The sequence below is a fragment of the Sceloporus occidentalis genome, unplaced genomic scaffold (genome assembly GCF_023333645.1).
Source record: "Sceloporus occidentalis isolate IW3139 unplaced genomic scaffold, rSceOcc1.0.p SCAF_6, whole genome shotgun sequence".
NCBI classification, from domain to species: domain Eukaryota; kingdom Metazoa; phylum Chordata; class Lepidosauria; order Squamata; family Phrynosomatidae; genus Sceloporus; species Sceloporus occidentalis.
The window spans coordinates 85,660,536-85,674,456 of NW_028316986.1; the positions used below are offsets into that span (position 1 = coordinate 85,660,536).

Here is a 13,921-nt window from a genome sequence, read left to right on the forward strand (position 1 = left end):
ATATGAGAATCTGCATACTGGTTCAACATCTGTTCATGTACTGGCAGGATCTGGAATGCATTAGACACTTTACAGGAGTTTTCACAGTGCTTACTCATACTTCTTTTGTGTAACTAATGGGACTGACAAGACAAACAACTAAAAAACTGGAATGGATGTGTTCCTTTTGGACTGGGAATGATCACTATTGCAGGACTCAGCAGAAATCTGTATTGTAAATCAGAATGGGACAATTTTTGATTCACACACAAAGTTGTGTTAAAAACTGGTTTTGTTACTTGCCTTGTCTGCAGGTGTTAATCTTGCCCAGGGCTTGTCAGCACGACGATCATAATCTGGAGAGTCTGTTACTTCCACATACTCATTAAAACGTAGAATTCTTCTTGCCTGAAGTTCAGCCACTGTTGGCCTCAAACTGAGCTGTTGAATAAGAGTTTAATAATACGTTTAATAAGAAAGAGATACTGAGGACAAGAAGTACTCTGGGTGGACATAAACACAGAACACAAACATAACTGTTTGCATAGAACTGGAAGGGACTTGAAAAGTAATCTAGTTCAACTGCACTGCTGGTAGTGACTGGCTGAAAAAAGCTGATGAAGGACAGGACACTGTCTGGGGCACACCTTGTACTGAAAATAATAAATTGGATCTAATATTTAGCTAAAATCTACTTCTTGTTATTCAACTAGATAGTCCAGGTCATACCTTTTGGACGAACTGAAAATAATATTTCTCCATCTCGTACTTGGAAAGCCCTTCAAATATCATTTGTCTGCCAATATCCTTCTTACAGCACCCAAAATTGTACATGGTACTACAAGTAACATGTGATCAAAGCATAACACAGTGTTACTGTTGTTACTCATAATCAGGATACTGCATTCTGTATTCTAGAATTGCAGCAGACCCTTAAGCTGCATTGCTTCTCATGTTTACTGTAGGGGCCATTTCACACTACACAATCATAGCACTATCATTCTATTTTAACTTCCAGGGCTCCTTCCTATGGAATCCTGAGATCTGCAGTTTAGGGAAGGTTATTTAAAATTCTCAGCTACAGAGCAACAGTGCAACACCAACCTACAATCCCAGGATTCCACAAGTTACAGGCATCACAGCTAAAGCAGAATCATAGTGCTATAATTGTGAAGTGGAAAGGGCCATGGTCTACTAAACCCCCTAGAACTTCCTCATTACTGCTGTTACATTCGTGTTGCCCTGATGTGCACAGCTGTATTTGCGCAAGTGATTCTTTCTACATAGCTACAGAACTATACATTTGTGTCTATTGAAATTCACTTTGCTTGTTTTGTTCCATTTTTTAATCCTGACATCATGACATCATTTGGAAATCTGTATTTGAGTAACACAGTACTTACTCCACTCAGTTAAGAATCATCTGCAAATTTGATGAGAAGTCCTTCTGTGCCTTTGTTTAAGTGATTTATAAAGATATTGAACAACATTGGGCTCAAGGTAGAATTCTGTAGTGCTGCACTTGTCATTTCTCTCCAGACTGACAAAGAGCCATCGAAGAGATCTCTTTACATGTAGTCCATTAACCACCATTATTTTGGGGATAACTCTTCTCCTTCATTATTTGATCACTTTTGGCCAGGGTAACCACAATTTCTTTTGTAGAGGAACTGAAAGCAAAGCAGGAGCTGAACTGTTCCACCATCTGTCACCCACAAATAATTATGTATCTGCTAGAACAAGGCCACATAGCCCGAAAAACCCACAAAAAACTACTTATGTTTCTTCTCTTTGGGACTTTCTTCCATATTCTTGATACCACTTCATAATTATTCTTCCTCTTGTTCCAAACACATTCAGCCTCTCACCCATGTTATTTTATTTAACATCCTAGGCAAGCTTAAGCTAAATAGCCCTTTTAAGGCTCTCTCTATAAACTTTGCTTATTCAGTTCCATTTGTCCTTGATGATTTGCCCATCCTTGTATTTTCTCTACATTGCCCTCTTAAATCTGAGCTCATCAGACAGTGACTTATCCAACCATGCTGATTTATTTAGATGATCCCAATTTTTCTTGCTCACTGGAACGGTGGGAGTTCCCACTCACCTTGAATTTCCTTCTTCTTAAGTATATGCAACCATGAAATTGCTTTCAGTATTTCTTTAAATGTTGAAGTCACCCTTCTTGGAGTTCAAGGTATCCTTTTTATTATACCCTCTCTTTCCTCAGTAGCAGGGATGGCAAGATATCACAGACACTTCCATCAAAAGTTCCCACTACTGTCCCCTCACCAACCAGTTCTTCCCATTTGGTAAGGTTACAGTATAGTTTATAATAGTTGTTTTTTAATTTGTACAAATTATGGCAGGTCTTAAAGAGCCTAGATCAAAAACTATGTGGGTATTTTTTAATTCTTTGCAGCAGAAAGAAATACAACTTATTAGATATTAAATAAGTTAATTTGTTTATGGTCAAAGATCCTATAACTATAATGTGCTGCCAGATACAGATTTTTTATTAAATTGAATCAGATCATGCTTCTTTACCAATCTGAGAATAAAGGGGACAGCTGAAGCCACTTACAAATGATTTTAGTGTTTTGTTGCTATCATTGGCTTATTTTTAAAAAGCTATGTGAACATTTTAAAACTTCACTCACTCTGCAAGGAAGCAGAATCTGGATATTAGACAGCCTATTGCATCATTCTGTAAATTGATAAAACATCCTTGAGACGGTGAGGTGCTCCATATTCATGGAGGAAACAACACACATACACACCAGAGTGACAATGAATAAATAAATTTTGACATTTTCTTCTGTGATAAATTTGGAGCTGACTTTTATATTGGTTGGAGTGTTTCATGTGGTATGCTGTTGTAGTGTACTTTGACTCTAAGACAAACCTATCATAGGGGTTTCTTGGTGAGATTTCTTCAGAGGAGGTTTGTCTTTGCTTTCCTCTGAGGCTGAGAGAATATGACTTGCTCAAGGTCACCAGGGGGGTTTCCATGCTGCGGACTTGAATTCTGATTTCCACAGTCATAGTCTAACGCTTAGACCACTACACCACACTGGTGTGCTGCCAGTACTGTAGTTTCTGAAACTACTGGTAATGTGAGCTGGAAAGCAATATTGCCTGTGGAGATTTTATAAAAACAGTTTTTGCTTGTTGCCACACAATCATTCTTTCACCATGATTACGCTGGTCTGCAATCACACAATGGCCACACAAATGGCCATGTGGAACCTAATAAGAATAGCCACTACAGTGCTAGCAATCTTGATTAGTGCTGTTATTTTTAAATGCTGCTTTATATTTAATGGACAAGGTGGCAGAACAGGGGCAGAATGCATTCACAGACACATATTTCTCAAGATTTTCATTGGGAAGTACTGCTAAATCTGCACAGTGCAGTAAAAGGAGGTGCATGAATCCTGCTTCTGTTGGTATTGCACATATGCAACTGTATAATACCATGGAACAACAACAACAATAATGAAGACATCCTTTTCTTTACCTTTCTGCTGAGACTGCGCCTCAGTTCTCTTTTGGCTTCTTGTTCTTCTTCTTCATTTTTTTCTATTGAAAGGGGAAAAGCCAGGCATATTTAAGGCATGATGACAGTTTTGTGACATAGAAAAATGTCATTCGTCTTTCTAACACACAATTCCAGATTGGGTGTTATTTTATTTATTCACCTACCACTTCCCCTCTTCACCTCAGCAAACTTCTATAATCACTTCCCTGCACAAGAAACAGATAATGTAGTGAACGTGATTTCTGGTCTAAATTTTGCATGGCTAAAACCTGCAATGATTGCTCTAGTTAATAACTGATGGTGTTTTGGGGCAAAGGACCTTGCTTTGTGTTACTTCACCCATGTATTCTTGACTCCCATTATGCCCATGCACCTTGGGTGTGATTGTTTCATAAAGGAGAATAACCATGCCTAAATGCTTCTCTGTAATTTGGGAGATGCTTCCCTTCAGACGAATCTCAGCATGCGGTGGGCGGGGAAAGAAGCTACTTTGTTCAGAAAGAGCTATTCTACCTTTATTCAATTCTTTATGTGAATGAAAACAACAGTTTATGAAGTCTAGCCTAGAAAACTCAGCTAGGTTCCTAAAAGATATAAATGTCTGCTACCAGCATCCAACCTAAAAGGCCACTGGGGCAAGGAAACAATACAATCAGATAAGAAAATTCAACTGTAATCCCAATGTGGTGTGATAAACTCCTAAGGGGGGAACAGATGTTCCTATTAGCAGAGACTGGGGATTTAGGGAGATGATTAGGCTGTGCTGTCATATCTTTGCACTGGTTCAAAGTGCAGACACCATAGTACCATACAGGCACAGAACAACTTCACCCTTCTTTTAGCACTTTAACCTTCAGCAGGTTGCTAGATTGCACAATTGGTTATGCTGAATAAGGTCAGCAACATCTAAAGGGTCACAGGTTGCATTAATAGCTGCAAAAGGAGCAGTGGTGCCGACTCTCGTTCCTTTATAGGCAGAACTTGGAAATGGTACTTTTGGACTACAGTTCCCAGAATCATCTAGCCAGCATGGGATTATGGAAACTAGTCCAACAAAGTATTCCCCCCTCCCATGCCTCAGGACATAGTGCTAGTGGACTGTATTCCTCACAGTGAGTGAGTGCACAATCTTGGATCTGCCCATTTCCCCCTCTTTGGTTGCCAGAAAGCACAAAGAACATCTACAACTATTACTTTCTGTTGGGAGCTGCCATCCAGATATATCAAAACGTAACTTCTAGATAAGTGTCCAAAGTTTATTGTCCTTAGTTTTTATCCTACCCTGTCTCAAAGCAGGAGTCAAGGACCTCTCACCATTGCTGAAATCAAACAGAACAGTCTTGTAGTGATGGTCTGGAATGAACACTTTCTCTAAACAATTATTTCCCACCTCGAGGACTCATTATTCAGCAGTCTTGGTTAACCATGGGAAGTCAAGCATCACTTTGGAACTCTTGGTATTATTTCTGACGGATGAAGTAAATAATTACAGTACAACTCAATCTGGCTACAGATGGTGGCAAGTTAAAAATGCATGTATACCAAATAAAATATTTGACTTCAGAAGAGGAGTTCATTTGTAGTCTGTATGATCCTAATGGCATGCTGACAATGTGGAAAAGATACAGTTGAGATGAATTCTGCTGTTGGTGAAGTGACCATGCAATTTATTCACCTCACCTGTTCCTCACACTCAGTTTTATTTACCATAGCACCACAAAGAGGTTGAAAATAGATTGATTGATTGATGATATATTAGATGCAGACTAAAATGTGACTTATACTTGCAGTTAAATAGCTAACACGTTGAGAGAACAACTCAGCATTTTGAACCCACTTTATCTCTATCTTTGTTTGGCCCTTCGACTTCATGGCCCCTTTTTACATAGAGTGTTTTGACTTATGAAGCAAATGCTGGCAATTCTTAGTAGGATGCCTTCTGATCAATTTAAATCAACAGGATTTCCATGCCTCCATTTGACTACTTGTCTCACATTTGGATCCATTCAGGTTTCTGCCCTACTGTAATCCAGGAGCCTAGAACAGAACTTTCTACTATGCCTCTTTAGAGATTAGTTTTGTTTAGATTATTTTAAATGCTTGCTAGAGAAATGAAAAAGAAAAGGCAGTAGAGCTTTAGTATACTGGGATGCTGCAGAAAGCAGATTCGATTTGCTGGCTTTGCAGGCAAAGTGAATAATTAATATTCCTCAGTTGGCACACAAAAGCATATTTCTAGAAAGCCAGTGTTGGCAAGATGGAAAACCCCCCAGACAGTAAGACTCCATATCTACCATTTCCTAAATATAAGTGGCTCTTACATCAACTTGTTGTGAAGCATTAAATATATACAGGCTCCTATTAAACCAGCGTACAGGTGTTCTTTATCAGTCAAAGGACCAATAATATATAGTCATTGTCAGAGAGACTTTTGTATGAGCTGTGTGCTCTATTTATGTTTTTAACATTTGTATGTTCTTTTGTGATTTTATGTGGTTTTAGCAAGATGATTTTAATTGTTTTTAAAATTGTAATTGTAATTTTTAAAAAACTATTTTATTTGTGAGACAACTTGGGTCCCTTTCCAGGAGAAAAACAGCATATAAAATAAAATAAAACAAGACAAGTTATATGTTTCAAACCACTGTGCACGATGCTGTCTGTTTTCATTTGTTGTGACTATGAATTCTGGACAAGCTTCTAAAGTTGTTTCATCTAGATTTGGATTGGCATTTCAACTTGTCATGCACTATCTCCAGAAAAAAATAAAATGTTTATATATAATTATACACATACATCTGTGCTTGAGAGGGTAGAAGAGGCCCTCCCAAATAAAGAGGAAGAAGAAAAAGGCCTAAAAAATAAATTCTCTTTATTTAATTCATAGATGGGCTGCACTGGATCTAAATATGTGTGCAGAACTTGGGTTTACTCGCAATAATCATATTCCCTGAGGAAAACTTTTCAGACGCTGTGTGGGTCAGTGATGGAGGGAGTGGATCCTCTTTCACCTCACTAACCCTTTTTCACTCATCAGGACTTCAACAGAAGAGGAAGTCTAACCTCTCTCTCCTCCTCAATCCATTTGAAGATTCACTCCATAATGTCAGGGGGTGCATGTTTTCTGAGGATTATGGGGAGGGAAGTGGAAAGTGTCCCCTGTAATCTCCCTTCACTTCCCTCTGTGCAGAACTGAAAGGAAAGGGGGGTGTTGCAGATAAAGATAATGTTTATCTTTAGCCAAACCCTTGTCTCCTGCTGAACTCTTTATTGCCAGTCAGCTAAGCAGTGCCTGGCAAGGGGGTGCAAGCTATTGAAAGCATGGATCTAGTGGGATGTATAAACAGTGGGATCCATGCTTTCCAAGAGCAATAATTTCACTGGTTGACCAAGAGGGCACCACTTCCTTCTCAGGTGGGTAGGGAAGGGGTGGACAGCACCAGCTAGAGGTTCTGCAGGCTTTGAGAAGGGTAGCTAGTGGCTATGGATTGTCCATACCTGATACGACATGATAGTGCAGTGGTTCTCAAACTTTTTACTCTTGTGACCCCCTTTACATCAACATTGCCCCCCTCACTTCATGTCATATATGAATAAAAATTTTTGTTTGTTTAGTATATTTTAATCACACATTCATGTATATTCACATTTTAAAATTTTGTAAGAAATAACATTGTTCAAATTAGAACAGATTTATTTAAATAAATCTAATATTTAACTCAACACATGTGTAAATATTACACGTAAAAAAGTTTGGGAAGAGGAGGAAGAATCAGGGACTCCAAGTTTCATGCCCACCTTGAGCAACTCTTGTGCCCCCCTCGGTCCCACCCCACCATTTGAGAACCACTGTGCTAGTGAAACACAGCTACTCTTAAAATGTACTTGAGAGGAGAAAGAGTTGTTATATTTTTTTAAAAAAATACTGAAATGCTTACGTTTCAGGATGTTTCTTTGTTCTAGCTCTTCAGAGGTAGGTCTTTGGCTAAGCCTCCTGCAAAAACAAACAAGCAAACAAAGCCCAGTTGTTAAGGAATAAACCCAAAAAGTAATTGCTTGCAATTGTCTTAGAGGGGTTGCTTTTTGAAACCATTTTTAAAATGTCAGTTGACACGTTGCAACTAAAATGGCCATGCATATTATCCTTGGTGCTGAGCAAGATTTAGTTTTCAAATGTAAGTATACAGCATTTAGTTGGAAAAACCTAAGCTCTGTGAATGCAAACTGCTCTTTTACTCTCACTACCTAACTCCACAGGTAACATAAGAGCTGCGTCAATGGAAGTTATATACTGTCCAAAGTCTGCAGACTGGAACAGTGGCATGAGATTGTCCCCTGTAAGCTATCTGCTGCAAGGGCAATGCTAGCCAAAGTGTTTGCCAGCCAGAGGATTGGTGGAAAATGCCCACTTGGTAAAGGGAACAGGAAGATTATCTACTTTGGTCTAGAATCTCTGACCTTAGTGTCTTAGTTGATACAGAATTGTGATGAACAGATGCAGAAAGAACAGAGAAGACCAAGTATAGTGTCTAGATCAAGAGAAGTAATAGTGCCACTGTATTCTGCTCTGGTCAGGCCCCACCTGGAATATTGTGTCCAGTTCTGGGCACCACAATTCAAAAAGGACATTGAGAAACTGTAGCGTGTCCAAAGGAGGGCGACTAAAATGGTGAAAGGTCTGGAAACCTTGCCCTATGAGGAAGAACTCAGGGAGCTGGGGATGTTTAGCCTGGAGAAGAGAAGGTTAAGAGGTGATATGATAGCTCTGTTTAAATATTTGAAAGGATGTCATATTGAGGAGGGAGCAAGCTTGTTTTCTGCTGCTCCAGAGAACAGGACCCGGAGCAATGGATGCAAGCTGCAGGAAAAGATATTCCACTTCAACATTAGGAAGAACTTCCTGACAGTAAGGGCTGTTCGACAGTGGAACACACTTCCTCGGAGTGTAGTGGAGTCTCCCTCCTTGGAGGTCTTCAAACGGAGGCTGGATGGCCATCTGTCGGGGATGCTTTGATCTGGATTTCCTGCATGGCAGGGCTTTGGACTGGATGGCCCTTGCGGTCTCTTCCAACTCTATGATTCTATGAAGATAATAGTTTTGCACCATTGCCTTGTTCAAAAAAATAGGCACATGCACTGAGACACCAGCTTTCTTAAACTAATTAAGACTATGTGTTGGAGTCTGCTTTAAGGAACATTCTGATTCTGCTGGGGAGATTTAACTCCCTGCAATTTTGCTTCTGTGTAATCTAAGAGACTGTGAGTAACCTGACTCAAGAAACTTTGTTTTTTCTCTTAAATATACTATGTGAGTAAAGAGTTAAAATCAAATAGCAAACTGAAATTTGAAAGATTAGAAAAGTAAAATGACTTTAAGAATTATGAATATTAAGAATTAAAGAATTAAGAACTGTGAGAATTAGGAAAGAGACTGCTTATCTGTGAGAGTGGGACATTCAAGGTCAGCCTGTTGTTGTTGCCAAAGTGGAAGGCTGCTGTTTTTGTAGTTGTGGATGGCTGAATATTGAAAATTATAAACAATATTGCTTTTCATATTCACTTTGAGAGAAATGGAGGAGAAATAACTAGAAGAATCATAAGAAAGTCTGGAAAGACAAGGCACTTTGTGAGATGTTGATGGGTTCATCAGATGATGGAGAGGAGTTAGCCTAGAAATATCCGTAATGGGGAACAGATGACCTTTTGTTGAAACAGACAGCCTGTATAATCAAGTTTAATAGGAAGAAATTGTGTATGATCAACCTGATAATGCAGTTTTTGAGATGGAGGATGATAGGACTAATAGTTGTGAGAAGGATCTTACGAAAGCTGTTGAGATAAAAAGAGTCAATACTGGATGGAAGAGTGATGAGTTGGAGAAACTTATGGAAAGTAATGTTTTCTTTTGAGAAGAAACGGGGATGACCTTGGAGAAAGAGAAAACTCAAAACACCCTGCCCAGGGAGGAGATAGAAAGAGAGACTCAGGTCTAAAACACACTGCAGAAATAATCCAGTTTGAGACCACTTTATCTGCCCTGGCTCAGTACCAAAGAAACCTGAGAATTGTAGTTTATTGTGGCACCAGAACTCTCTGACAAAGAAGGCTAAATGTCTAACAAAACTACAGTTCCCAAAATTCCCTAGCATTGAGCCAGGGCAGTTAAAGCCATCTCAAACTGGATTATTTTTGAAGTGTGTTTTGGACCTTAGTCTCTCAGTTTAAGATTATGGAGACAGCATATATGTTACAGGGTTACAGGTTTTGTGGTAACTCTGGCCATCTGGTACAAAAGCTGGAATTTGGGAGGAAGTCTCACGTGCTATTTAAATAGTTGCAAACTAAAAGAATATTTGGCATATGGGTTAATAGGTATGTCATATGAAACTTTGTTATCTGATATAATTAAATCAGAAATCAATGAAGATTTATTATGATGTTTAATGTAAAGAGATGACTCTTAAAACATATTTAGGACATTATCACACTAACCCCATTCTTGCAGCATTCATTATATATATATAATTGCAACATATGGCTCTGCAGCCATCCATCATCACACTTTAGTCAGGTGTGTGACCTGGGCTGCAGCCACTATGAAGCTCTCTTCCTAATCCCTTAACCCCACCTCCCCACCTTTCTCTACTCAGCATGTCTTTAGGGATTTTTGTTTTTAGCAATAGCAAATACATTTCTATACCGCTTATCAGTGCACTTAAGCACTCCCTAAGCGGTTTACAAATTGTAAGCTAACTGTCCCCAACAAACTGGGTATTCATTTTAGCGACCTCAGAAGGATGCAAGCCTGAGTCGAGCTTCAGCCCTTTCGCTAGGATTGAACTCACAACCTTATGGTTTCTGAGTGAGTGGCTGCAGTACAGGCATTTAATCACTGTGCCATCATGGCAGGAAGTTTTTTCTTCCTTTTTCCATGCAATTCCTGAGCTCCACTGCCTCACTGAAGTTTAAAAAAATATATATAGTAAGAAGCTGGTAACCAGGCTGTTTTGGAATAGTGAGAGGAGGTGAGACAGGGAGGAGGGGACACTGTGACGCCATAAGACTTGCAATCATGCAACTGCCCTGGGAGTGATGTTTCGCACCTAGGGACTTACATGATTGCCTAGTCATTCACAGGCTTCCCCTGTGAAAGCAAAGGGACAAGTTGGGGACAGGGCAGGTACAGGCTGGAGGAGTCATTGTCCTATTAGTATTGCCAAAGCTGCTTCCTTCCCAGTGTTCTCATAGTTTAAAAGCCACATGCAGTAAAGTTCTTAGTAAGAGAGACTTATTTGTAAGGAGTCTAAAGGTTTAAGTGTTTAAATCTGGCATCTATGTTATAGGTTCAGATGTTAATGGAAAGAACAAAGCAACCGGCATAAGAGACCTGCAGAACAAAAATAATTAGATTTAGCAGAAATGAAGGGATTATTTACTTTAATAGGGGAAACATTAATTTATTTATGGGGGAAAATTTTAATGAAAGGCCTCCCAAATTTGCTCCGATTATAACCGATACCTCACTAGTTTTGTGCCAATCTGATGTCTGATTTCCTGCCTCTCTTCTTCAGATGCTCTTGGCAAGATATTTTTGTCTTCCAGTTCTTTTTTTGATGGCCTGTTGCCAAGTTTGATTGCAAGAGTATCTCTACGACGTATTTTGCTTGCTAGCGAACCTGAGGTGGGGTGATGGGAAGATAAAGGAAGACAGATTTTTCATTCATTAATTTATGTTCAAGTTTAAACTTGTCAAACTCCATCAAGAACATTTAAGTAAATTGCATGGTCTACCTTTTTGGTCCTTCCATGGATACATTTTTAATATCAGAAGCAACACATTTTCATCTTATTTTATATTCACAAGAGTCTGAATATCATACAATGAGGAGAGCCTGGAGCAGCAGGACTGCCACAATGCAATACAGAAGATGCATTATGGAGGACACTGAATCTACTCTGGAGGAGCTAGCTAGGAGCCTTGCTGCTGCTTTTACAAAAAGGCTATTTTTTTTATCCCACTTCACCTACACCATGGTTTAACCAGATTTCCATGTGAGCTTTCCTCCACAAGGATGAGCACCAGGCATGAGTGGAGGTCAAGTACAGGAGGCTATAGTGCATCAGAGGGAGTGAGTGAGTGAGTGGGGAGTATGTTCTCCCATGGCTGAATCCAGCACCACTGTTTGGAATTCAAGGCTGGCTGAGAAAATTAATGATAAGGTGATGATCCACCTTCTGACATATCATCAGAGGTTCAGTACTAGCCTAACACATGTTATCAAGATACTAGCATTGGGCTACTATCGATCTTCTGACATCAGTGTCTGTGTTGTTGATCTCACTGAAAAACATAGTATTTGCTATTATCCACGGTTTTGGGTATCCACAGAATGTCCTTGAATGTACCCATAGCAGATAAGGTGTGTGTGTGTGTGTGTTACTGTGGTTTACATTAATGTTTAAAACAACAAATGGCTGCAGCCCCTAGTGGCCTCAGCAATTTCCTCTAACTGTGTATCATGACTTGCCCCATGGCCATTGCTGCTTGTCTGGGGGTTATCTCCCGTCTCTCAGACTAACACTGGAGCTGGAGGCACTGGAGCTGCATCCCAATTTGGTCCTAGGGACACTGTTAATTGAGATAGCTCCAACGGTAGGAAGTTAATTCCTTTAACAACACAGCAACATTTTCTGCTCAACAAGCACTTTTTTTCTTACTTCAAAAAATGACTGATTAAATATTAAACCATCTTACTTTCAGTATGTGCATCTTCATCTTCATCATCATCATCATCTGTGTAGAGTATAGGCCCATCGGAATCTGAGTCACTGGTGTGATTCTCTTTGCTGCTTTCACTTTCAGGAGTGTTCAGGGCTTCGGATGACTCACCTGTTGGATCAGAACTTGCTTGGTTAGGATTCTCTTCTTCCTCATCTTCTTTGGTAACAGAACTGGACACCCAAACAGAAAACAAAACAAAACAAAAACAAAACTGCAGCATTAGCACAAACACTGCAAAGACATGGAACCTCTTTACACAGAATAACTACGTGTGCAAACGTCAGATACTGTGCCAAGCTAGTTGACTCTGGCAAAACAGTATATAGAAAGATCTTGTAGCACCTTTGAGACTAAATAAATTATTTCAGTTAGTCTCAAAGGTGCTACAAGACCTCTCTATATACTGATTCTACAGACTAACATGGTTATATCTTTGAATTCTGGCAAAACAGTAAAAAAGTAATTAAGAAAACTGAACAGAGTTCTTTGCACAAAGGAGAAGCAAGTACAAAAATTTAGAAAATTTACCAATAGCTAGATTAGCCTAGAGCAGAGTAAGGAACTGGAAATAGGCAACTGGAACATCTGACACCTGACCATTATAATGGAAGGTAATGGGAGCTGTAGTTGAAAACATCTTGGACTGTATTCTATCATGAGCCAACAGTGATGATTGGTAATCATTTTTTTTTATTTTTTTTTATTATTATTTTCATAAACATACAAACGGAAAAAAAAAGTCAAAAAGAACAGCTTTCCAGTTGTTACATCAAATTCACATCCTCATACATTCATCGGAGCTTCTGTGAAAATTTCCTATCGTTTTTTCTGAAGTCTTCATTTCTTCCTTCTTTCTGTTAAAGATCCCTCTCTTTTTTCAATGCTTAATCCATATTTTATCTTAAATAAAGGAGTCTTTTGCTTAATGATAAACCTTTTAGCTAACCTATATCTTAAATAATCTCCCTCCCTTTCTTTACCTTTACTTACTATGTATACTGTTCCTCATAGATCCTTATCCCATTTATTTTGTATATATCTCTGAATGGGGTCCCATTCCCTTTCTCTATCTTCTATTCCTGTAGGATTTTCTTTGTATAATTCTGCAGCACAATCCAGGTCTTTAATTTCTAAAATCTTTAAATACCATTCGTCAACAGTAGGCGCATGAGATGACTTCCAATTCTTGGCTAATATGATTCTTGCGCAAGTAACCAAGTTTATGAATATCCTCCAATATTTACTCTTGTTTACAGGATTTAGCATTGAGGTCATATTTAGTAGGTACAGTTCCGGAGCAAAGGGGAAGTCCATATTCAGCATATTCTTAATATTTCTGTGGATTTTTAACCAGTATCCTTTAACTATTGGGCAAACCCACCACATGTGAAAATATGTCCCTTTCTCATTTTGGCATTTCCAGCATTTATCATTTTTCAGCCTATATATTTTTGCCAACCTTGCTGGCGTGTAGTACCACCTATTTGTAACTTTCAGCACGTTTTCTTTAAGTTCCTGTGACTCTGTAAATTTATTGATTTTCTCCCAGACATTTTCCCAATACTCAAAAGGTATTTCATGACCTATTTCTGTGGCCCATGCTATCATATGAGTAGATA

The 13,921-nt window shown here is 39.0% G+C and overlaps 1 protein-coding gene across 4 annotated transcripts in view; it reads right to left on the reverse strand.

Moving 5' to 3' along the window:
• Nucleotides 1-13,921, reverse strand: part of PHACTR2 (phosphatase and actin regulator 2) — a 71,199-nt gene that overhangs the window by 8,213 nt on the left and 49,065 nt on the right. For all 4 annotated transcript variants that reach the window (XM_089530254.1, XM_089530257.1, XM_089530256.1 and 1 more), the window contains 5 exons: nt 12,276-12,472; nt 11,040-11,196; nt 7,459-7,514; nt 3,500-3,561; nt 279-420 (listed from right to left, as the gene is read on the reverse strand). In XM_089530254.1, the coding sequence (XP_089386380.1) occupies nt 279-420; nt 3,500-3,561; nt 7,459-7,514; nt 11,040-11,196; nt 12,276-12,472 (614 nt within the window). The remainder of the gene's footprint in view (nt 1-278; nt 421-3,499; nt 3,562-7,458; nt 7,515-11,039; nt 11,197-12,275; nt 12,473-13,921) is intronic.